At 44.2% G+C, this 25,903-nt stretch overlaps 1 protein-coding gene across 1 annotated transcript; it reads left to right on the top strand.

Moving 5' to 3' along the window:
* Positions 1-2,875: 2,875 nt before the first annotated feature.
* Positions 2,876-25,074, top strand: CD200R1 (CD200 receptor 1). Its single transcript, XM_077822067.1, has 6 exons — positions 2,876-3,063; positions 17,430-17,744; positions 19,618-19,857; positions 20,906-20,999; positions 22,234-22,285; positions 23,726-25,074. The coding sequence occupies exons 1-6, from the start codon at positions 2,976-2,978 to the stop codon at positions 23,852-23,854; spliced, it is 918 nt and encodes a 305-aa protein (XP_077678193.1). The 5' UTR covers positions 2,876-2,975; the 3' UTR covers positions 23,855-25,074.
* The last annotated feature ends 829 nt before the right edge of the window (positions 25,075-25,903 follow it).

Genomic DNA, 25,903 nt, shown 5'->3' with positions numbered 1-25,903 from the left:
CAGGCTGGACTAAAACCTGATCCGGTTAATATCCTGGCAATTTCAAATGCTCCTCCTCCAGCAGATTTGCAAACCTTACGTTCCTTCTTGGGTCTTACCACCTGGTATGCAAAATTCATTCCCAATTATGCTTCTGTCATTGAATCATTACGAGAATTACTATGGGGAAGTTCAACCTTAATGTGGACAACGGATGCACAAGCTAGTTTCAAAATGGTGAAAGACTTGATTGTACATAGTCCAGTACTTGCACTATTCAGTCCTGCATTGCCCACAATTGTAACTACTGATGCTTCTGATTATGGACTTGGGGTTGTCCTCACACAACTTCATGAGGACAACACAGAAAGGACTGTTGCATTTGCTTCAAGGACACTAAGTAATGCTGAGAGAAAATATTCTGCAGTCGAAAAAGAAGCACTTGCTTGTGTCTGGGCTACTGAAAAATGGAGAACTTACCTGTGGGGCCGCATGTTCAAGTTGCGCACAGACCACAGCCCTTTGACGACGTTGCTCACCATGAAAGGACTGGGAAGAGCAGGATATGGTATTGCTCGACGGTCTGCAAGACTACTCTCTTTTAATTATGAACTGGAATATAAGCCTGGAAACCAAAATGTGGTCGCTGATTGCCTTTCTCGCCTACCTTTGCCTTCACTTGATGGTCCACCGGAGGATGAGGATGTAGTAGTTGCGCTTATTACAAGCACTCTCACTGCAGTTACAGGAGAACAATTTCAAGCTGCTTGTCCAGCGTGTCCAGTTCAACAGAAACTACGGGAATTTCTGACAAAGAGATGGCCCTGTAACCCTAAAACCCTTGACCCAGTTTTGCTGCCTTATTTTAGATTTCGGTATGAACTTTCATTGCTCGATGGCTACTTGTGCCAGAAGAATTACAATCAAAACTCATACAGCTGGCACACGATACTCATCAAGGAATTGTCAGAACCAAACAATGATTACGGGATCTGTATTGGTGGCCAGGGTTGGACTCTCAAACTGAAGCACTCATAAAACTGTGTCACTTGCCAAATGCATGATAAGACAGCAGTCACATGTACCCCTCCATTACAGCCTGTTCCTCTTCCTGAATCTGCATGGGAAAAAGTGGCGATTGACATTGTAGGACCCTTTGATACTGCTCCAACTGACTGTCATTATGCCATCACCTTAATAGACTATTTCAGTAAATGGCCTGAGGTAGCGTTTACATCGCAAATCTCTTCTGCTAGAGTAATTAAGTTCCTCTCTTCAGTTTTTAGCAGGGAAGGTAACCCCAAAGAACTGGTTTCAGATAATGGTAGTCAATTTACTTCCCTGGAGTTTGAAACTTTTCTAGCAAAGAGGAACATTTTACACAGAAGGTCATCCCTATCCTACCCTGAAGCCAATGGGGAAATCAAATGGTTTAACAGAAGTTTGAAAGAGTTTGCAAATGGCTGAACTGGAAGGGCGATTGTGATAACCTTCACTACTGACTTCTTGCAAGCATACCGGGCTACACGACATGCCACAACACAAAGATCACCCGCAGAGTTACTGCATGGGAAACAGATGAATACTAAACTGAACGTTGCTGGATTGTGAAAGGCACGACCTGAGGCCCCAACTGAGGATGATGTGAGAAAAACAGTTGAACAGAGCCAAGCAAAGTATAAGGCTTTCACAGACAAGCGGCGGGGTGCTAAAGAACCAAAGTTTCAGTGTGGTTCCTTCGTTAGAGTATGAAAACCTGGAATTTTACGCAAAGGGGACGATAAATTCACAGCTCCTCTTAAAATCATAGAGAAGAAGGGACCTTACACCTATCGACTTTCTGATGGGCTGGTATGGAATGCTTCTTATCTTGCACCTGTCTGTGCACCAAGAGGAGATTATGCCAACACCCAGTCTGCATTGGATGACTTCACCGTAGTATCAACACAACAAGACATTGCACTGGAACCAGGGCTTGAGAGACGGCCTGTCAGACCCAGACGACCACCTGTCTGGACTAGAGACTATGTTATGTAGTATTTATAGTGTTTTTAGTGTAATATTTCTGTCAACAGTATAGTGCCTTGTTTCCTATTTGTTCCTGTGGTTAGAACAACAATGTTTATTGTAATTGGGAGAGTTTCTTAAGAGAGGAGGGGTGTGGTGTTTTGATGTTGCTTGTAATTATTAGAATTGGGAGCACTGGCTGTTGGGAGTCTGAAAGGACAGGAAACAGGGGGGAGTGGGGAGGAGTTGAAGAGGCTGAGGGTGCAGCAGCAGCTTGGAAAAGAGGTTTCCACTTTAAAAAATAAAGTCCTTTTGAAATTTGTTAGTACCTTGCCTGGCTACTACAACAAAGTCCCCTCCCCCACCCCACCCCACACACACATTCTCTCTTCTGAGGTTGGAGTGAGCCTCATTGTTTAAGAGTAGGATTAAGGCCCTGATCCCTACAGGGACAGAGCATCTCCTGCGGGGCAATTATTAAAAGAGGTCTTCGTATATAAGGTCTTTTAGAATGGAAGCCCTTCAGGGGTCGAACTTTTCTTGTCTGTGAAGCACTGAGTACACTGTTATTACTGGATGCTCCAACTCCCCATGATTAATATTCCCTCTCTGACAGTAAGCCCAGGCTTGAAGAATAAGCTTCATTTTTACTCCATTCTGAGCTCTGCTGTGGAGTTTATCTTCACACATCAGCACTGCAAGGAGAGCCAATGAACGGAAGGCATAGCTGCTAAATCTGTTTCCTCAATGTTTGCCTTGGCTCTCAGCACAGGAAGCCTAGTGTCATGAAAAGGCAGAAGAAGGAGCCTCTCTACCTCCAAGGAGCTAATCAGTCGGGAGCAGGCGGAGTTGGGGTGGAGGAGAGGTGGGGAAGTGGAAGAGGGAACAGAGACACTGGCTGGCAAGGGCACACTGTCACAGAGGGAAGCTCCCCGCGTCTGCAGCTGGTCTGACAACAGGATGGATGGAGTGAGCGAGCTGTGTGAGCGATGAAAGCAAAAGCTGACATGAATTGTTTAGAGAAGACTTTTTGTGCCTTCGTGCTGCTCACCGTCTCTGTGGCCATGGTACAAATAGGTAAGTTAGACTTCTCTTTGGGACCAAGCAGCTGCTATGGATCGAGGCAAGGGGAATGTGCTAGGATGTTTCCTTCACGTAAATGCTGTACTTATCAGTGCTGCTTTCATTAAAGGACAGAGTTGATTATGTATTGTTACTGGCATGTTAGACCTGCTCTTCATCCACTACATCTGCCTGTGATCACCAGGCCTATTGTCATTAGGCATGTGCCCTGTATCTGGTTGACTTAGCAACTGGGATTGATTCACAGTTAACAACATTATCAGCTGCCAAAAGACTCTTCCCTGTGTCTTTAAATTCCTGTCGTCCAAGAGGCTGATTTATTTAACAGACTGTAGGTCACACAGGGAATAGTGTGTGCAGCCCCGTTTGTGAACCCAAAGTCTTAGCCAGGGCGGGGGTCTCTTCTGGGTTTTGTTAGGAAGGCTGGTCATAGCTCCCATGGGGGAGTGTGGAGATCATAAATTTCATTCTGAGCACTGGTGGGAGATCGTATTAGAGAGTGGCAAGCAGCCCTGAGGATCCATTCTGAGAGCTGGTGGGAGTTTTACCATAAGGAACACCTGTCAGTGTTTGATCAAAAACAGCTTCTGTAGTGAAAACAGTATCATCTAAGGCTATGCTTCCTAACCTTTTAGGTCAGCTGTCTCAGTTTTATTAGCCTTTTCGCTGCTCCAGCTACTGTCCACCAGCTCCCATTCACCTGTATTTGTAGAGCTCATGATCTTCCAAGCCCCACTCTCGTGAGTGCAAGGCGCATCCCCTGGGCTCACCACAGAAACTCATCACTAAAGCAGGGAGAGGCAGTCTCATGTACCAGTCACAAAAGCCTGAAGTGTTAATGCTAAAGTACACGTACTGGCAATGAGGAATTGGTCTAATGTTCTGAGCTGTTCAAACACAGGCTCCAAAGATAGGTTTCACATCTCTAGTGCCTTCCATCAGAGGAGTTCAAAACATTTACAACCATTGTTTAATTCAGCTTCAGCACCCCTGAGAGGTTAGGTTAGTACCTCGTCCACATTTTACAGATGGAAATACTGAGACACAGGAGTGTTAAGCAGCTCGTCCAAGGTATAACAGTGATCTCAGAGTCAGGGGTAAAACCCCAGGGACTTAAATAGCACTGGTCAGGAAATGAGGATTTTTTTCTAGGAAAATTTTGACATAAATAAAAGAATTCATTTTCATTGAAATTTTCTGAAGATTTCAACTTTCAGTTAAAAACCTGAAAACCTCTCAGCCACAACCCAAACCTTCTCAGTCAGAAGGTTTTTGATTTTTTTTTCTTTTTGACAAAAAGATGAAATTTTCCATGGAAGGCAGATAAGTTTGCACAAGAACAACTGTTTAATCAAAAACCCAATTTTCCACAGAAAAACAGGAAACAGAAATTTTCCCACAGGTACTTACCCTTGAGTGCCCTGTCCCAGACCAGGCTGTTTCTCTCTCTGCATAAGGTTGAACGCAGGAGGCTGCCTCAAAGCACGTAGTAAAACTCAGGCAGCTCCTCTGCATTTCCTCCATTCTGGCCTCCGCTCCCTCACAGGCCACAGGCTTAGTGGCGTAGATGGGCCCAGTGCACGTACACCCATCATGGACACATCTGTCCCCACAGAGTACCAAAATTATTGGGAGCCCAGAGTCCCAGCCAGCTTCTGGGGGCCAGGAGTGGCTGTAAAATGAAACAATGACATTTGAAAAAGGGTGCACTTTACAGGCTCAGCCAGGCCTTAACTACATGAACCTTTTTCTTAAATCTCCTACTGCTGCACTAGTTTTGGTGACAAGGGAAGCACGAGCTTAGGCAAGGCGCAGGCGGTTTAACAGCTACGGTGTCTAGTCCTGGTCTGAGCTGTGTTAGATCAGTGGTTTTCAAACTGCGGGTCACTGAATGGAAGGTGGTGGCTCTGGTCAGCACTGCCGCCCGGGCCATTAAAAGTCCTGTCGGTGGTGTTGCCCAGCTAAGGCAGGCTAGTTCTGACACTGTGCTGTGCCCCGGAAGCAGCCAGCAGCTGGTCCGGCTCCAAGGCGGGGCGGGGGGCACGGGGCTCTATGTGCTGCCCCCCGCCCCAAGCGCTGGCTCTGCATTCACATTGTCCGGGAACCGGCCAATGGGAGCTGAGTGCGGGCGAGAGCCAGACCTGCTGCTGGCTGCTACCAGGGCACAGCGTAGTCCGCGATGCCAGGACAGGCAGGAAACCTGCCTTAGCACCTCCGCTGCACCGCTGACCGGGAGCCACCTGAGGTAAGCCCGCACCCCAATCCTGAGCCCCAATCCCCTGCCCTGAGCCCCCGCCAACCCAGAGCCCCTTCCTGCACCCCAAACAACTCATCCCCAGCCCCACCCAAGAGCCTGAACCCTCGGCCCAGAACCCTGACCCCCTCACACACCCCAACCCCCTGCCCCAGCCCAGAGCCCCCCCCCACACCCTGAACCCCTCATTCCTGGCCCCACCCCGTAGCCCTCACCTGCACCACAACCCTCTGCCCCAGCCCTGAGCCCCTCCCACACCCCACACCCCAAACCCCTCATCCCCAGCTCCGTTGAGTCACGGGCATCAACAATTTTCTTCAACTGAGTCGCCAGAAAAAAAGTTAAAACCAGTGTTAGATGACACATCATTTAAAATGCTGGTGGCCAGGGGAGCTGCAACAAATTTGTATAGTGGGGGTGTTGAGAGCCATTGAAGCACCTTGTGAACCCTGTATATGATGGAAACCACTTCAAGCCACTGGGTGCAGCCACACCTCAGACACCCCTAGTTCCAGCGCCTATGTTGGTGGCTGGTCTATACTAGTGATTTCACCATGGCAGGCACCAGAGCTGCAGTACTGGGAAATTGTAAGGAAAGTGCCAGTGTAGAGACAGCCTCAGTGACTTTCCTTACTGGGTTAAGCAGAGGAACACCCCAAATATCTGGATATGAACGTCAAGGGAAGAGTGAGCAGTGTGGGGAGGTGTTCCATGGGGAGTTCTTTTAAGGTTGATGCAGCCCTGCCATCCTCCTAGCCACCTGCTCTCATTCATATTGGAACTCTACTCCTGATTTAAGACTTCATAGGATGGGGAAAATATTTAGATAAACTGTCTCTGTCTTCATCCCACTCTTGCTTTAGTGCCCCCTTTCTTTAGTGCACTGGCACCCTGCTGTTTATTTTAACATTGAAAACGTACACATTAAAGGGGGGGAGGAACATTTGATTATTTTTCTTACCCAACCATTTAAATAGTGTTCTGTATTTTTTTTAAATCATCTGAGACTTTTTTAGGTGATTTCCCCCCCTCCACACATACACACACAAATTCTTTAAAGGCAGATCCCGTTTTAGAACTTCAGAGTTGACGTTTACATCGTCCTGACCAAGGACTGTTGTGCTCGCATCAGTCTCATTTGAAAACCCCAGCAGTAAGGAGGTTTGAAAATAGCATCCTGACCACATACAATATTGTATTTTCTTTAACTCTGACATATGAGTGTGGATGTACACACTGTTTGAAAACTCACCGCTCTTATTTTTTGTTTTTGAAGACGTGATCATTCACATGTACAAAAAAAGGCAGGAAAGTCAGAGCCCTTATTATTTTTTCATATGGCAGCTTCATTATCAGAAAAATCCAAATAAATTATTATATTAAAAAACCAACTTCAAAACAATTATGAGTGAGATTTTTAACTGCACAAAAGTGAGGGCATTAAGGACAGCACAGTCACCTTAACTCTGCCAGCTTGTACCTATAAATTACAACAGGGTCTTTCTTTAAATGATCACAAAACATACCATAGGTAGTCAGACACACAAAATCCTACATATTTGCATCTATGATTCCAAGAGAAGGTGCAACTTCAACATAAACAAACAGAACAAAATGCATTTTAGTCCTTTCCTTGGAGGAGGAGAATTGAAATTTAGATTGAGCCTATGCAACATCATAGAAAATGCTCCATGTTCATTTCTTCAGTGAGAAAAAAAATCGAAGGCCCTTTGTAGCTGTTTGGTAGGCAGTATGTCACATTTAAGCCATGTGAGGATTCCCCTATGCTGGAAAAATACTCACTTGTCTGCTTTAGTGCCCATTGTACTACTGGAACAGTACTTAGTGAGGCATGGTGATCTAGCTCCATAATTCTGACTTTCTTGAGTTTGTCTGATTAAAATGTCAGCCTCCATGGATTAAAAAAAATATTTTCCTGCAAAGTAAAAAGACAAAAATAATTTAAAGTAAAAAAATAAAATCTATTTCAATAAGTGAGAAAAACACACACACATACACAGTGCTGCTTTTATATGAATCTTTAAATGGAAGGAATAGATTTTTCTTCAAAGGTTGAAAATGGATTTCCTCTCTGGACTGAAAACAACCAGGACACATTTTGGCCTTAAAGGGAACTATTTCTGAACATTATAAGCCAATAAAAATGCCATCTCAATTAGAACAATAATGGGAATGGTGAGGGTGAAATTCATGAGCCAAGCTGGAGTAAAAGCTACAGAGGAGTTTGCACACTAGGGCTGGCTCGGGTCCCCACTCGCATCAGTCCTTGCACACTTCATCTGCACAAAGCCTGATTAGAAGCAGTGTTAGTGTCATAATAAAAGCATAGATTCATATCACAAAGCCTGATGTGGGCAGAATACAGGGACGCATCCGCATGAGTAAACATCAGATTTCTTCTTGTGTTCCATCAGCTTGCTTGGTGATGTACAGAACATGGAGACGCAGACCTTGCCGTATATAGTTTACAGTTTAGGGGCCAGATCCTCAGCTGGTGTAAACTTTTAACTCCACTGATTTCAATTCAGGTATGATGATTTACATCCATTGAGGACCAGCCCTATGTGTTGTGGAGAAAGAACGATTCCAACCCCATGACACTACGCTGGCTGTCTGGATGACAGACCCATGCTAAAGTGGGGCCGCAATCCTTTTTTCTTTTAGCCTTTGTCTTGATTAAAACATAGCCAACCTTTCCTAGCCTAGACATGGCCTGAGGGTTGAGTTACGTGCTTCTTACATTGCTGAAGTATCACTGGAAGACTCCACCCAATAAGTAGTTTTTCAGGGAGGAGCCGAAGAAGAGGAGGAAGATTCTTTGGTGCCCAAGTAGAAAGAGGGAATTCCAGGTGTTTGGGGTGGCATGGAAGAAGGTATAAAGACAAGAGGAGCGTTTAGGGGTGAGGCTTGGGCAGGTTAAAGGGAAAGAGAAGGTAACAGGAAGAAATAAGAGCAGAGAGTTGGCAGGTGCAGAGTTGTGTTTAGCCTGGAAGATGAAAACAAGGAGTTTGGATTTACATGTATTATTTAGCGTTCTCAGTGAGCTCAGCCCAGTACAGTACATACAGCTGAAGTAATTCCTTGGCCTGGAGAGTTTACAGTCTAACAATAAACACATCACAGATAGGCCATGACAACGAAACCAGAGATGGGGATGACTTTGTGGGGAATGACTTAGTAATTTATCAGTAATGCCGAGAAGAAGGTGGGGGAGGGATTCACCCAGAAGAGTGACATGGTAACAATGGCAGAAGCGGAAGATGATTGCAAGGGAATGAAAGAAGAAGGTGGGAAATGAGAAAGCAGGAAGTTCATGTAATGGAAGCAAGAGACGTCTAAATAAACTAGGGTTAGCATGATAGAGATGGGGTGAGGACCACGGGTTTAGAGAAATTATCAGAGAATCAAGAGTCTGGATGTGGGGGTGGGAATGGGGAGCTGAAGGTGACAGCAAGGGATGAGTCCACACTGTCCTTATTTGTGTGTGATTCCCTTCAGCAAGCAACTGAACCCTTACCTCCTATATCTCACAGCTGCAGGGAGATCTATCCAACACACTAACTTGTTATTTCTACTAGTAGTACATATCTATTCTTACAACTGAAAAGAACAGGCTGGTGTTCAGAAGATAAGTGTGTTTCACAAACCCTTTGGGCCATGATCATTCCTGGTGTAACTCCATTCACTGCCATAGAGTTATACCAGGGATCTGTTGTCTGTCTGTTATGTTCTCCCACCCCAGCCTTGGTTAGTGTCACAGATACTCAGTGACAGAGTATAGATACAGAAAAAAGACTATACGTATTCAGCATATTACACCTGGCCTCTTTCAAACTGCAAATATTGCCCCTTGAATTGCATCATAGTGTAACTCATGTAACATTCATTCCAGGATGCAATCAGTCATCTGCTTGTGGTATATCGATTGTGAGTTGGTTATACCACTAATTTGAATATGTTATAATCTGTTGCTTGTGGGGCCATGCACTGAAAAGTTAAAGAGGGTGTTGCTTCAGGAAATCAATGTACAATAGAACTATCTCTGAGCAAAACTGTCAATCTCTTTAGAGGGCAAAAATCTCTTAAAAAGCTTCAGTTTCTTAAAGAGGCTATTAAGGAAATTAAGTAGTCTCAGGGGATGAGATTTCAGTCATGGATATAAAACTGAGTTTCACCAATTTGAAATCTACTCAGTATGAAAAGAGTTAAAAGTCTTTTCAGGTTCTACACCAGCCCCCAAGACCCCCTGTGGTTTTACAATCATATTTTCCTATTTTTAAAAGTGTTTCTCTCTCCTTTTGCTGTGTGAAAGATTCAAAGAAACAGGAGAAAATGACTAAGTCACTGATTATAGATGAGAACCAGTGAAACTGACTATAACCAAAGTGCTGTCAAATGCACAATGTACACAAACGAAAAAAAAGGAGAGAAAAATATTTTTCCCCAATCGCTTTCAGTTACCGTAATCTTAGGTTTTGCACGTGGTAGCTGACAAATTTTCAAGACATACATATGACTTCTAAATTGACTGTGTCTCTTTGAAAAAAAACCCCCAAAAGGAGGGGAAATGGCCCATTTTAAACAAGAAAACGTGTAAATAGTGGGGTGCCCTAAAAACCTACACTAGGATCACTGCTACGGAACCTTGTTTAACATTTAATGACTTGTTTGTTAGATTAATGACTGGCTTATTGTTGAACAGGGAAGTGGCAACATTTAGAGATGGTACAGAAATATTCAGGTGAGTCAAAGTTAGAGAATATTGAGGGACTTGAGAGGTTTGGAGATCAGGGCTCAGACTGGGGGAGAGGGGAGTGGCAGTATTCTTCCAAGCTCCATCATAACATAAGCTCCACCCACATGAGTCTCCATAATGAAACACTGCTCACACTAGATTTTGTGCACAAAATAGGATAGTGCAGCTCTCTGAGATTGCACTAGATTGGGCTCCTTGAGCTTGACTTCCCCTCAGTGGGGCCCATAGGCTCTGCTAAGCTCCTGGGGCTGAGCAAAAAAAAAAGTGGTGATATCTCCCAAATGTCATGGACATGTGGCACAAAAATGAGAAAACACTCACAGTAAGTTATGACCCAGTCTCCTTTCTTACTCAGGGAATGAAATAGTTAACATTTAAATTATCATCCCTGAGTGAATGCCTCAGTGAGATGAACAGGACACTTCACACCTGTCAGACCCATTGTACAGGGCTCTCTGCAGACATCTTTGTATTGATTATACACAGGCAGTTAAACCAGTATGAGGTAAAGTGTGAATTTACACCACAATAGTTGTACAGGTATGGCTCCCCATTTGGACACTCGTATTCTGGAATAAGAGCGTGTTTTTTCTGATATAACTTAAACCACTTCCAAAATGACAGAAGGTAAACTGGGAAAAGTCACTTTTATTCTGTAATAAAAGTGTCTATACAGGGAGTAATACCAGTATACATATACCAGTATAGTTTTGCCACTCAATTTCCCTGTGTAGACAAGCCCTATATTCACATTTTTTAAGGTTTTCTTTGCAAGCATATCAGCTATAGACTTACTCTTTTTTTCAAATGAAAGCTGAGATTCTGGAAGACAAGATACTAGCTTCTGAGAGGTGACAGTATGGCAAAGGCCTATGGTATGCACTGGCTGTTTCTAAGCTTTTATCTAAGGATAAAAATGTTTACGGAATATAAACCCTCATGCTTCAGGACATAAATTAATCAATAATTGCCTTGAGGAATCCTTAGCAGCCCCTTTAGAGCTGCTTTAAGGTCCTGGCAGCACAAAGGGACCTTAGTATATCTGCCCCAGCGATAGGTCTGAACCAAAACCACTTCAAATCTGAACATCCCCAAATATGGGAAAAGTTCATGGCTGCCAGACTGAGAGGAGAAGGTGGCTGAGAACAATTTCCATTTAGAGACAACCATTTATGCTAAAGGTTCTCAAAGCATTTTATAAACTATACACACACAGGAATCACTTCACGCAACACTGAAGTATAGCCACCTCTGGGGCAAAAATATCAAATGGTTAGCAGTACCAAATACCACTTCACTACAGTTTGGGACAGAAAGTGAAGAAGAATCCCATATACAATTGAAACTCTGGGCAGAATTTAGGGATGCAGAATTGGAATCTGGCCAACATCACTCCCTGATAGGTTATAGCACATTGGGTCTTTTTTGTAGGCCTCTTGTCTAAATGTTGACCAGGCCCAATCCTACTTAGCTTGTGAGATATAAGAGTTAGTCCTTCCCATTTGAAACTAGCAGAATTTACATCCTTTGGACTCAGTGTTATGCAACGTTTCGCTCCATTCTGTGATAAGGGGGAGAAGAAATCACCCTTGAGCATGTCTTCCTGGTGTTGGATACACACCATTTTCATACTGAGATGATCTGGAGGAGAATGAAGATGGCTGCAGGCTGGATAAAGGTATCCAAATCCTTTATCAAACCCCACCTTCTCCCTCAGGGTATGTCTACACTTAAAACTCTACAGCAGCGCCGCTGAATCGCTTCAGGAGTTCTCTTGTAACTGTAGTTAACGTACCTCACCAAGATGCAGTAGCTAGGTTGATCTAGTTCTCTCAACACCGGGGGTTAGGTCGGCATAGCTATGTCTCTCAGGGGTGTGGATTTTTCCCACCCCGAGACATAACTATGCTGATGTAAGTTCCCTGTGTACACCAATCCTCAGGATCTCTCCAGCTCAGAGATCGAACACAACCATCATGGGGAAAAGAAGTCACGTGTTAGCTGTTTCCTGGGAAATGGTTAATGGGGCTTTGACATTAGATAATGGCCTGTGCTAATAATAATACTTTGCCCTTCTACAGCAACTTCAATCAGAGGCCTTCAAACCACATTAACATGAATTAATTAAACTTCACAATATGCCTCTGAGGTAGGCATTACCTCCATTTTATGGATGGGGAAACACAGGCACAAAGCTCATGCTTCTAGCATCATACATTATATCAGTGGCAGAACTAGGAATAAAGACCCTGATTCATATTTCCCCTAACGCCTCTTTACCCCACTCTGGCAGTTACAGAGAAAGCACATTATTATATTTACACCCAATTTAAGGTCCCCACTAGAGTGGTGGAAACCGGTCTAATGGACATGAGGCTCAGGTCCAGAATGTTTTAGACTCCTGCTTAAACTATCCTGCTCAGCTAAAAGCCTTCTCATTAAAACAGGATAAAGGGCAATTCAAAGCCATTGTTTCAACTTTACCTAAAAAAGAAGATTTTACACAAACACAATTCAGCAGCTTTCAAGCTGTCTGATGTGGCTTGTGGACTGTGAGTGACTTGTACCTGACTCATTCCTGGCCATTTGTGATAGAGGCTGATGGAAAGGTGTAGCAAAAAGCAGCACCTCTTTCACTTCTTCTTCCTTTCTTGCCGCTGGCGATGGACAGCCATTATGTTGGGGAAACTGTACCATATCCCGGGAGGGTTACTTAAGAGAGGATGGTCCAGTAGGCCAGTACACTGGTGTCACATTTATTTGTCAAGAAGGGTGCACAAAACTGTTACTGTCATGCAGTAAAAACAGCCCAGCCATAGCAGTCCACTTGCACTCTTAGATTTGCTTAGTCACGTTTAGATGAGGTGAGTGGAATTGATGATGTGGCCTGACGTGCTGATGCGCCTGACAAAGATAAGTCAAGCAAGGAAGCTCTTTGTTCTCCATTTCATTTTAAGAGACTTTCACAGAACTAAAATCAAGAACCCATCATGAGACATTCAGCCTCTCTCATTTCCTCTTCTGATGACTTTGTCTGAATTAGAAACAACCACTCCAGAAGAGTCTTTTCCTGAAATTCACTTACTGAGAACAATTTGCATATATTTATATGAAACAAATAAAACAAAAAACAACAACAAAACCCCCATCTTACTTCTAGTGCAGTGTTAGTGTAGTGAGAATGCTGTAGTCAATTTAATCAAATGGGCAAAGATTTGTACGAGTGATTTATTTTGTGTATACATTTAAAAAATCAATACAGAACAGGCACCAGAAAATTGTTATACTTAGGATTTTAATCTTCAAAATACTTTTAAACATGAACAATTAATCCTAACAGCTCACCGTAGATGGGAGGTAAGTATCATCCCCTTTTGTCAGTAAAGGCTGGACGTAGGAAGCCCCAAAGAAATACTTTACCCGCTATATCCTCCACTGTCACCAATAAAACCCATGAGAGTTACCGATTTGTTTTTTTACTGTCTGAGCTGAAGTAACAAGGATATGTTGTAAGCAGGGCACAGTTGCAGCTGCATCTGTCCCTAGGACCGGCAGGATGTGGTTTTCTCTTGGGAATTTTCTGTTCTGCACCTGCAGGTTATATATTTTGACTCTTCTCCAAACACTGAGAAAAGGCATGAGAGGATTCAGCCCCAAGTATGGGGTTAACTTCTCCTTCCCAATCCCTCACAGGGTGATGGATGTCTCAGTGCTCTGAGTTATACCAGTACTGTGCGGCACCAGGCCACCCTCTCTTTCACTAACTCACACCTAAAGCCCCCAGCCCAGGGGTTAGTGTTGCTGCCAATACCCTCCCAATGCAGGCTTTCCGTGGCACAGTAGAACCACACAAGTTTCTCTGACTCTCAGGGGTATGCCTCCATCAATGGAAAAATTTATCCCCGGCTGCTATATGGAAACCAAAAGCATTGCGGGGGCGGCGAGACATGCCACAGTCCACCGGGGGTTACACTGCATCACCTGCATCACCCGGTGCTATAGAGGTTGGGAATAACCCAAAACAATGGTGATTATCAGGCCCCTGGAGGATAAACAGGAGCGACCAGGGTTTAACCCTGGGGATTAGAGCCACTTTGTTACAAGTTCAGGCTGAAGGGATTTCCCTCTTTCATGTAGGTGGGGTAAGTCATCAACTCAGTGTCCTCAAATGAGCCCCCTGCCAGCAAAGAATCATAGACCCATAGGGTTAGAAGGAACCTCAAGGGTCATCTAGTCCAGGGATGGCCCACCTGAGCCTGAGAAGGAGCCAGGATTTACCAATGTGCATTGCCAAAGAGCCACAGTAACACGTCAGCAGCCCTGCATCAGCTCACCCACGCCCTCCCACTCCCAGCGCCTCCCGCCCACCGGCAGCCCCGATCAGTGCCTCCACCTCCCTCCCTGCATCAGCTGTCGCATGCAGGAGGCTCTTGGAGGGGAGGATTGAGGGCATGGCAGGCTCAGAGGAGGGAACAGGAAAGGATGGAGTGGGGGCAGGACCTCTAGCAGACCCAGGAGTTGAGCAGTGAGCACCCCCCTGCACATTGGAAAGTTGGCACCTGTAGCTCCAGCCCCAGAGTCAGTGCCTATACAAGGAGCCGCATATTAACTTCTGAAGAGCCGCATGTGGCTCCGGAGCCACAGGTTGGCCACCCCAGACCTAGTCTAACCCCCTGCCAAGATGCAGCATTTGTTGTATCTAAACCATTCAAGACAGCTGGCCACCCAGGCTCCTTTGGAAAACCTCCACTGAAGGAGTTTCCACGACCTCCTTAGGTCTTGTGAATAGTTCCACTGAAGGCCAATGGAACCACTCCAGCTTAAAGCTAAGTATGGGCTTAAAGGCTTAGCTGAATCGGGGCCCTTGTGAAAGGACATTGTGAACCCCCACATTTATACGTCACTGTGTCACATTTGGTAGTAGCAAGGAGTGCAGTGCCAAAGAGCAAGTGCAATTCAGCATTCCCAGGTGACCTCAAGCAAGCAATTATGCCTCACTGCAGGCATACACCACATCCCCTTGGTCTCTGTGGAGGAGCTTGCCAATCAGAGGCTCTCCCCACCCCCACCCCCCCAAAGTAGAAGAGACCATGTGGTTATGAGCCTGATCACAGAAGCACATGAGATGGTCACCAAGGCAGACAGGAAAGTGGAGCTCACTCCCCTACACCGTCTCTAAGGTCTTGCCTAAACTGGCCTTTTTCAGGAAATCTCCTCATGTTGCATTGCCACCACTGTAGTGCTATCAGTGACAGCAACAGCAAGAGTATTAGTGTAGACTAGCCACCAGTGTCTGGACTTCCAGAGAGTCTCGGCTTGAGCTGAGTGACTAAATGGGTTTTGCAGTTCAGTGAACTGAAAAATGAGAAGTAAAATTCTGTTTGTTTCAAACCCCAACTGATTTTTTCCTCATCAAAATGAAAAAAGTGAGGGGGAAATGGTCTGGGTTGAATGAAAAACAAACAGTTTATTTCTAAATGAAATGTCAAAACAAAACACTTAGACTTTTTTGGAAAAAAAATATCATTTTTTATTTGGCCAAAACTACGTGACCCGAATTCACAAATAATGTTGGTTGCTTGGCAACCACATTTTTCAGTTAATGTAGTGTTTACCAAACAAAGTTTGCCCAGCTCTCGTCTGTTCCTGTTCTGACCAGGGTTAAATGACATGGTGGTAAAAGTATGCCGATGGCCTATCTGTACTGGTGCTCACACCATGTTACTCCTGGCAGTACAGCAACAGAAAGAAATTTCCTAAGAAAAGATGTAGATTAGATAAGACCTAAACATTGTGTAGCTCACTGAGGACCCAGAATAAAAGTTTCATCTTCTGTAATGCAATAAACACACCCAGAAAAGTAACTTAGGGACCTAAACAGGTTGAAATTGTCCTTTTAATCAGTGTTGAAGTTTTTGTGATAGACTTATGTGGACATAATATTATAGTCTAATACATTTGATGTTACTTGGTGATGCTGATGATTCAGCCATGAAAATGAGTTGTACTGGACTTCATATGGAATTTATATCCATGAGCTCACGAAAGCTCATGCTCAAATAAATTGGTTAGTCTCTAAGGTGCCACAAGTACTCCTTTTCTTTTTGCGAATACAGACTAACACGGCTGTTACTCTGAAACATATCCAGAATAGTAATTCTAAAAGCAGATGAGGAGAAGGGAAATTCCCTATTTGTTCTCAGCAAGGATTTTTCTAACTGCCGGCTCCACAGATTTCACTTGGGATCTGAAAATGCAGCTGGGTTCTTTGTTCCTCTTCCTCCACCACTGATGGTAAAGACTATTTCACTGGAACTTAACTGAGAGTTTTGTCAATGCTCAGTGAGGGAGAATAGACTCCGGCTTGCTCTCCTGTGTCTGTAGGGGCTTTGCAGGCCTAACAGGAGTAGAAACTCATTCTTGTCAGAGAAGTGACCAGATAACTATCAAATACAAACATTCAAATTTGGTTCTCAATAACATCAGTGTAAATCTGGCATAACACCACTAAAATCAAAGGACCTAATTCAGATTTACTCCAGTGTAGCTGGGCAGAATTTGGCCTCGGGAGGGTAGAGGAAGAAAGATATGTTGAATAGAAACTATTTTCAAAGTTGGGCTGCTTTTCCAGGATAATTGCATCTACACTAGGGCTTACATTGGCATAGCTATACTGGTAAAAAATAATCACACCCCTATCTGACATAGCTACCCCAGTATAAGTTTTACATGTAGACCAATCCTTAGCATACAGCTCCTGCAAAGATTTTCTGATTCTGCTGAGTTCCAGCTATTCCAAGATGGTAGCTTAACTCCCATTGTGGATGGAGCAGCAGGAAGTGGCTCAGAAATGTCTAACTTTTCCTGATTTGTGCTTACGTCAAGGGCAGTACAGAACAGGCACACTACTAATGTTACTCCCTCCCCACCATTCATTTGCCTCACAATTGCTGCCAAAGCAAGGGGAAAAAAAAGAAAGTTAGCCCAGGAGCTCCTCCAATATAGCTGTGCGCATTGCATCTCAGTCAGGCTCCACTCCGCAATAATGTCTTTATACTGAAACTTGGCAGTGATTGCAGTAGGGAAGAGGTTCTACGGCGTGTGAGAGCAGAGAGGTTAATCTTATGGACTGGTGGCAAAACCAAACGTCAGGTTATCAGTCACTGTTTAAAGCTATGGACACAAGGAGATGAGTCTAGTATCTGCAGAGGTGGGATCTTACTATGGAATATTCTATAATACTAGAGATGTTATAACCTTGGAGCTCTGGGGGTAATGACACTCTGGGTGACCTTTTCAAGTGTCCTTCTCTTCCTACATCTTGTTTAGATAACATCGGAGTGTCTAAGATAGCTGGTTCCAGCATTAATCTGACCTGTGGTGACATTTCAAGGCGGGATCTGGTATCAGTAGTATGGAAGATAAGACCAAGGAATGGAAATCACTGCACACTGGCATACAGAACTGATCAGAACAAGACAGACAGAACAAACTGCAATGAGAGAATGGATTGGAAATCTAGCCCTGAAACTGATAGTGCCCTTCAGATACGGCAAGTGACACTCACAGATGAGGGATGTTATAGCTGTGAAACTGTAAACAGCGATGGAACTTTCAATCAAACCTACACTCTGACTGTATTAGGTAAGTAACAGGCTGTGACATTCTTAATTGTCTACACAATCAGATTTATGCCTGACACATAAACCTCCCCTCCTCTTAGAATGTTGAGAATATAGGTTCAGAGAACTCCAAAAACTAAGGAGTTTAGGACATCTGCTGGGTTAATCCCCTTATGTGAATTCATTGTGGTCTCTCCTCACATCCAACTTCTTTACATTCTGGTCCTCCTTTCCCTCCTCAAACCTTTCTCCTTGTTTTTATGGCGGGAAAGGTTGGCATGAGCTATTTTTCTACCCAATGTTAACATCAATCTTTGGCTATTTGGTAGAGGGGCTTCTGTACAAACACTCCTAGCCTAAGCCATCCCCCCATGAAACTGCTTTTAAAAAGTTAATTTAGGCCCAGATCCTGAAAAGTATGTAGACTCCCAACTTCCACTAATTTCAATGGGATGTTAAGAGCCTAAATGCCTTTGAGGATCTGACCCTTTTAGTGCTTGTGAGAAATTCCAGAATGACAGTTCTGGAGACTGAAATCCTCTCTCCACAGAACATGTATAGCAAACAAGTCAACGTACCTTAAACCCTACTTGGTGAGGCCACTTTTGGGAATAACGATAGTTCAGTCCCCCCATGTTCAATTGTTCTTTGGTCTCTCCTCTGAGACTGGATGCCCGCTGGCAAGTGTAAACCAAGTCTGTTAGCACCAGGACTGAGGTCAGCTCAGTTCACCTACAGCAGATAGTAATGACTTTCAATTACTGCAAACCTGATCTGGTTTAGAACTGATAAGCTACAAGTAAAAGGCTAATAGAGCCTATTACCAACCCCCTCGGACATCCAGGTCTTCCTATGCTACCCCTGTAACATTTCTGCCTCAAACATAAAGAGGCTATTTGCTAGGAACATCGTTAGTGCATTATCTTGTGCACAACAAAGGAGGATTACTGTGGTGACCCACCTGACATGAGGGCAGTAACTAGATCAGAATACTGAAAGTTGCCCAGGTAATTTTGGAAAGACTATATTAAATGATATAACCATAAGAATTTACTACTGCAAAATTGACTAAAACCGAGGGGAAGAGAGAGACAAAGACACACCAAGGATAAGAAATATACGCACACCCCTGTGTTAACTACTACCGGAGATCAGCAGCAGATGACACAAAATGTAGATCAGGATCCAGGAACTTTTTGGATATGGGGTTTCGGATTCAGGCCCATTTCTACACACCATCCCTGAGAAAACTGACATGAGTGGGTGAGATTGTTAGGAGTCATGACAACGAGACAATGCAGTGGAACCTGGGTGACAGATGAGCTCCTGGTCCCGGCCATTCACTTTGTGGGGTGGAGCTGGGAACCTTGGCAGTCAAAACAGTTTAAGGAAAGGGCTTACAGGCATGCACCTTTGCTTACTGTGGTTCCCAGCCTTCCTCCTCTCTGCTGTTCTTCCTAGTTCCCACTTTAGCCCTCAACATTCTCTAGTTCTGAAGTGAATACAGGTTCTGTTCTTTTGTTTATGTTCCATCTTGACAGCAGAGGGTGTATGAGAGCTTATATGTCTCAAACTGAACCAGGATAAATTGCTGTGTGAGGAGAGGGTACTTCATTTCCCTAAAGCCGTGTCTCGGGATATTATCTATGGTAGTCCACATGGCACACCTAAGGTTTTCACTCACCCTCTCATCCAAGGGATACCCCCATTTCAAGAGCTGTAAGGACTCCGCATTATCTATTCTGCTGTTGCAGGTGTTTGCTATTTATTGCAATACTGTCTTCACTCCCATTCTCCTCTTTCTGCTAGGTTCTTCTTGTATAGGAATGAGGAAAGTTGCCATACCACATGCAGCAAACTAACTTCAACCCTTTCCCCTTTCTCCTGTCCTGCAGTCCCTCCTGAAGTGACCTTGACCTGTGACAGTAACGGGGCCGCTGTGTGCAAGGCAGCTGCAGGGAAACCAGCTGCACAGGTCTCTTGGGACCCAAACAGAAATCCCAAGACTGAGCTTGAATATCACCCAGATGGGACAGTGACTGTGCTCAGTATATACAGCCCCAAAGAGACTAATATAACCTGCTTTGTCTCTCATCTGGCTTGGAACACAAGCCAATCCAAGGAATGCCAATCAGGTAACAGGAGACATCTCTTTTCTCTATTTAGTCTTCATTCATAACTGATAAACTATGTGCTCCTCTGTTCACCAGCTCCAAAAAATATCAGTGAGACTGGTGAGAGTGTGGCAGGGACCTTGCAAATTCAACTGACCATTCCAGTTTGCTTCTAGAGAGGGAAATCTATAAAGGCTGCAGAAATACTCCCCAAAATTTAAGACTGAAGTGGGACCTTTTTCTTATCTCCTTTCCATACAAATGTCTAACCTGGGGGGCTGGGTCAGTTAGGGGACTGTACAATGGCTATGGAGCCTTGCACGGTGATGTCACCAGGTCACATCTGGCCCAGCTTGGTAGTGACCAAGAGTCAGTGACTTATGGGATATCATGACTTGGGCCATGAAACTCATCTATCCTACTCCCTCCCTGGAGATGCTCCCTCTAGGTCAGGGTTGTGGTACTTTATTGGCAGTGGGAAGGCATTGATGGGACCTGAATCACAATTGTCACTTGCTTGTATGGACAAGACGTTCAACTGAAAGAGAAGCATAAATAAAATTTGTTGGGATGCAAGTACGAATCCTGCCACCGGGGCTGTGAAAGGAGGAGGGGAGGAGAGCACATTCTAGTGTCTGTCCACCTGAAAACAGGGAACAGTCTCATAATCTGAATGGTAAATGGCTGTTATCTGGACTGTTTTGTTTATTTTCCTTGCTCTTTTGCTTTGAAGTCATATAAGAGATAGCTTGAATGGTGAGATATGCAGAGTCTACAGAGCAACATGATCTAGTAATATAGTGCGTGATTGGCCATTGGGAGATATAGGTTCCCCTTCCAAATTGAAATCTCCAGGCATGACCTTGGACAAGCTATTTAACTTTTTTGCCTCAGTTTCCCCTTCTCTCAAGTGGAGATACTATTTATTTTACGGGCAGGCTGTGAGATGTAATTAATGTTTAAAGCACCTTGTGATCCTCAGGTGGACACAATAAAGGAGTTGATCAGTGAGGAAATAACTGAAATGGTGATTCTCCCTATTTAGAAAATCATGATTCTCTCTTATTAGACGTGTTTCTTCAGTATTTCGCCATCTCTGCTGGTCTCCTGGGCATCCTCTTCATTTTGGCTTTAATTTTCCTCTGTAAGCTCCACCGTGGCAGGTATGTATGACATGGCACTAAGGAATCAGTTTGTCTAGAGCTGAGAGGAAACTTAAGGTGTTATTTGATATCAGATCAGATGACATCCAAGCATCTCTGATTCTGTCACATTCACACAGGATGTGGCATGATGAGGCACAGTGTATCTAAGTGAATGATACACTGGTGGAGGGGGTGGGCATGGGACACAAGATGCCACCTCCTGACGCCAGGGAAACTTCCTGTCAGTATGGAGAGTTGGCAAAGTAAAAGTTGTTCTCTAGGTACTACAGAATATCTCAATCTGCTTCTTCAAGCCAGCAGTTTGGGGGATCAGTTTCCCTACCAAACAGTTGTCACCCAGCTCTGGAGGACGGAGCAGGACTGTCCTGTCAGAAGATTAATAAAGCTGAATCAAGCAGCAAAATCTTTATTCCTTTGTTGCGTGCTGCACTTCAGTTCCATCAGACCTTGCTTAAATGAGTCAGAGGGATGCAGTTCCAGGGTAAAAGAGTAGGGAGCATTGTACTTAAATATAGACAATTTGTAACTGGGATGTTCTTTTCCTGGTGTAGGTGGTATTCCAGGAGAACCCCTCACTCAGTTCCTCTCCCCCGTAGTCCAAAGTCCAACTGCTTAGCCTCATGTCCTCCTCCCTCAGAAGGGGATTAGTTCATGTAGAGTAAAGCTTATTCAGGGCAAAGCTCTTATCCATCCAGAGGACCTTGTCTCCACTATTCTGCTCTCCTAATAGGCTCAGGGCTCCCACAGGCCGGAGTAGGGACTTCACATATGTAGAGTCAGGAGATCAAAACATCAGAGTCAAGTGCAGTGGTTCTGAAACTTTTGTACTGGTGACCCTTTTCACACAGCAAGCCTCTGAGTGTGCCCCCTTTATAAATTAAAAACACATTTTAAATATTTAACTCTATTATAAATGCTGGAGGTGAAGCGGGGTTTGGGGGTGGAGGCTGACAGCTCTCAACCCGCCCTGTAATAACTTCGCAACTCCAAGGGGTCCCAACCCCCAGTTTGAGAACCCCGGTCAAGAGCCATCCAGTGAAGGATCTGAGAGATGACATTTAGCCCCCTTCTTGATGACTTGAGGAAGAAGGGGTTCATTAGTTGTGGATTACAGACTCTCAGGGCCCTCCTGCTCCAAGATGTGTGGTCTCAGTGGCCCAACCTAACACTGAAGGTAGAATTTGTTATACTTTTTTTTTCCTGTCTTTTTTCCCTCTTTTCCCTTCCACAGAATTTGTTATAAGTCCAAAATCCCTGAGACTGCTCCCACACACAACCTGCAGGTAAGGAAGTGGATGTAAGCCAAGATGTCACTAAATCTGAGATGTGCTCCCAAAGTAACTCAGAAAAGTTTTATACATTAAGGGAAGCTGTCAGATTTTGGCTCTCCCTACTTTCTGCAGGTGCAATTGTGTTCCGCAAACTGTCACTTGACACAAAGCAGGACAGAGTCCATCTGCACTCCAAATATCAAGATTTGGACTTGTAATATATGCCTGCAGAGCACTGCCACAGTCAAGACTCAAACTAGCATTCTTGTGATTCAAAAAGCAGCAGCTCTGACAGTTCTCCCTGATCATGCCAGGAAGAGCTGTGCTGAGTATAGCTGTGATACACCTCGTGGTTTTACAGCAAAGTGGCTGGGGGAGGGGGTTGTTTTGAAAGTTTTTCTTATTGATCTAAATGAGAAGCAACCTTTTTTTTAAAATTTACAAAAGGAAAGATGTCATGTAACAAAATGGACTGTGAATCTCAAAAAGTCACTAAGTTCTGAATGGCCAGATCTGTAATTTACATACCCTTTAAGGCTCCTTTATGGCCAGAGCAGTGTAAAGAGTCCTTAGCGAAAATGAGAGTCAGTCACAATGTAACAATAGTTAACTCTGATGTGATCAAATCATGTTACAATACAGGTGAGCTGACTAATAAGGACAGGAGAGGGAAGATGGGTCAATGGTTAGAGTGCTAGCCGTGGGCTCTAGTGAGCTAAGGTCAATTCCTTTGTCTACCACAGACTTCCTGTGGTGATTTTGAGCAAGTCACTTAGGCCCAGATTTTTAAAGGTATTTAGGCATTTCTGCCCTCAACATTGCAACATCTAACTGATTGAGGCACCTAAGTCTCATTTTCAAAAGGCATTTGGGCATTTAGGAGCCTCAGTAGGATTGATTGTTTTTGCTGCCACATTAGCATAGATTGGAACTTAACGTTATTTTGTAGTTTTAGCCCAGTTTATTATTATTTATTACTGGTTTACAAGAGAACCTCTAGGCACCAACTGAGATCAGGGCTCCATTTTGTTCAATATTGTACAAAGACATAGTGAGAGGCAGTCCCCAAAGATCTTATAGTCCAAATAGGTAAGAGAAACAGAGCACTGATGAGAAAACAGAGGTGAAGTAAACATCTCCAGTTCACTCAGCAGGTCAGTGACAGAACCAGGCACGATCCCAGTTTTGAGCCCCACTCCATTGTGCTAGGCACTAGACCATGCTGCTTCTTGATGGCTCTATCTGTAAGGCAGATATGCCATCAACTGTTTCCATAGCATCAGCCTGTGATCATTCATATATCCGTGGAGCCCTGCTCCCTGTGTTTCTTACATTTAGGGGAGGGGAGACATGTTGTTGCTCAGTTCACACCTTTTTAAGATTCCAGAAAGAACTTTTATTTCCAAACAAATCCAGTCCTGGTGCTCATGGTTATTGCCTTTGATTTACTAGGATAGTAATGAGCAGCAGGAGTTGGAGCCCTACGCCAGCTATGTGCAGAAGGAAAACACAATCTACAACACAGTGTATGAAGTAACAGTGAGTGAAGACCTCCCACCAGGGCTCCAGTCAGAAACCTGAGAATCCAGCTGGGCCTGACTCACCACCTGTGTGAAGAAGGGGAACAGGTTGCAGGGAAGATTAATGATACTGGATTCCTTCCAGAAGAAGATCTCCATCACCAAACATTTTCTTCACGGGATTCTGAAAGCCAAGGATCTGCATAACCACTGGGTACCTCCAAACATATCTGCTTGCTGATCAATTCCTCTTGTTTCCTCTTCCCTTTTTGTCACCCTCTGTCCCCATCCTGGGAATTAGCACTGTGAAGGATGGAGTGACCTGCTGCCATTGGTTTCACCATGGACAGCTCTTGTGCTCACAGGTCCCCACTGGCTGCCCTGACTGCAGCAATCCAAACATTGGACATTCCTTTTTAGGCATTAGTTCTGTGTCACTTTGGGAATGGGAGGAGGAGTGAAACACCCACTGACCAAGTCTACTGTAATAGTAAGGGCACTGGTCATTAGATGATAGATCAGCTGGGATGGGAGATCAACTGAGTATCTCAGTATCCTCCCAATCCTGAGAAGCACTATCTATTGAGGAGGTCCATTGGGTAGGAGGATGCTGAATAACTTGTCAGGTCTCCCATTGAACACAAAATGTTTTCTATAGTCTGTACTAAGTTACGAGTCATTCTCAGGAGTCTTCCCGTGGTGGAATCTCCTCCTTCAGGGAGCACAGGCATTAACATACTGAAATAGCATAATAGTCCTGCCACTCCATTAGTCTGTTTCTAACAGTGGCCAAGGCAAAATGTTTCAGGAAAAGAAGCAAAACACCAATAATGCATCTACTGGGATTGTGCAATAATGGACCAAGCCAGGGTAATTTCTTCCTGCCCTCAGCTGGTACTCAGTTTGTCTTGAAGCATAAGGCTTGCTGGCCCGTGTAATATTTATTTTAGCTAATGTTAATTGCAGAGGGTGGTTTCAATTATGTGCTGAAACCTTTCCTTGAATCTCATTAAGCTATTTTGTCTAAGTATAATTGCAGCACAAGATTAATTTACTTCATATAAAAATGAGTTTATCCATTTCAAACATGTTATCTTTTAATTTCATCAAAGTGCCTCTTGTCCATGTGTTATGGACAGAGGTAAATAGGACAAGGCAGTTGTCCTCTCTACCAGTGTTTTTCAACCTTATTGGTTGGGTGAGCCCTTATTTGAAGTCAAAACATTTCATGACCTTCTTACTTTACTATAACAGTAAGAGTAAAAAAAGTATTAATGCTAAGCCTGTATGATCTGTTTGTATGTACTTATTGAGAAGTTGACAGAGGCCACCTGACCTTGAAGGGTAAGGCTGTGTGGGCAGGAGGAGGAGGAGGAGGGGGAAAGAGAGATTTTCTTTGCTTTTGACTGTAATACAATTTTCAACATCTTGTGATCCCCTTTTGTGACCCTCCTGGTTGAAAGAAACACGGCTCTCCATTGGTCTCCTTTCCAAGCTTCTGTAAATAGCCTCAAACCTTTCCTCCTCGGGGAGAGCTACCCCACTCCACAGTCTTCTAAACACACCTGTTGCCCATCTCCATTTCTGATGTGTCCTTTTTGTGTGGAGGTGGCCAGAGCTGGACACTGAATTCAAGGTGAGGAAGTACCTTGGCTTGGAATTTCCCAGGAACCTAAAGGAGTTTAGCACCCAACTCCCAATGGATTGCAATGGGACATGGCCACCAAACTCCCTTGGGCTTCTTTGAAAGTCCCAGTCATCTTAGAATTGACGTTGTCATAATGATCTGTTGCTGTCCTAATATAGCCAGAGATTCATTCCCTTTTTGCCTGCCACTGGGTGTTGAGCAATCACACTCACTGCATTGTCAACAAGACCGATTTTTTCCCCTTGAGACTACAGCTGTTGTAGGTCAGAGCCCAGCAGTGTATAGAAGATTGCCTCTTTCAATGTACACTACCTTCCATGTGTCTATATTGGATTCCACCTGCCAGCCTGTTGCCCAGTTACTTAGTTTTGTTAGGCCTTTCTGGAGTTGGTCATACACTTTCACGTGCTTGACTAAGTCAATTTAATTTTTTCCAGGCCCAGTCTGTTTTTTCTCACTCTT

Source organism: Eretmochelys imbricata, chromosome 1 (genome assembly GCF_965152235.1).
Source record: "Eretmochelys imbricata isolate rEreImb1 chromosome 1, rEreImb1.hap1, whole genome shotgun sequence".
In the NCBI taxonomy this organism is placed as follows: Eukaryota; Metazoa; Chordata; order Testudines; family Cheloniidae; genus Eretmochelys; species Eretmochelys imbricata.
Note: the sequence above shows the minus strand (reverse complement) of the source record. Positions and strands in the feature narration are given on the sequence as shown.

Coding starts and splice junctions, on each gene's coding strand:
- CD200R1 (XM_077822067.1), top strand. CDS start 2,976: ATGAAAGCAAAAGCTGACATGAATTGTTTAGAGAAGACTTTTTGTGCC. Junction 19,858..20,905: donor ATCCAAGGAATGCCAATCAG/GTAACAGGAGAC, acceptor CTCTCTTATTAG/ACGTGTTTCTTCAGTATTTC. Junction 22,286..23,725: donor CTCCCACACACAACCTGCAG/GTAAGGAAGTGG, acceptor TTGATTTACTAG/GATAGTAATGAGCAGCAGGA.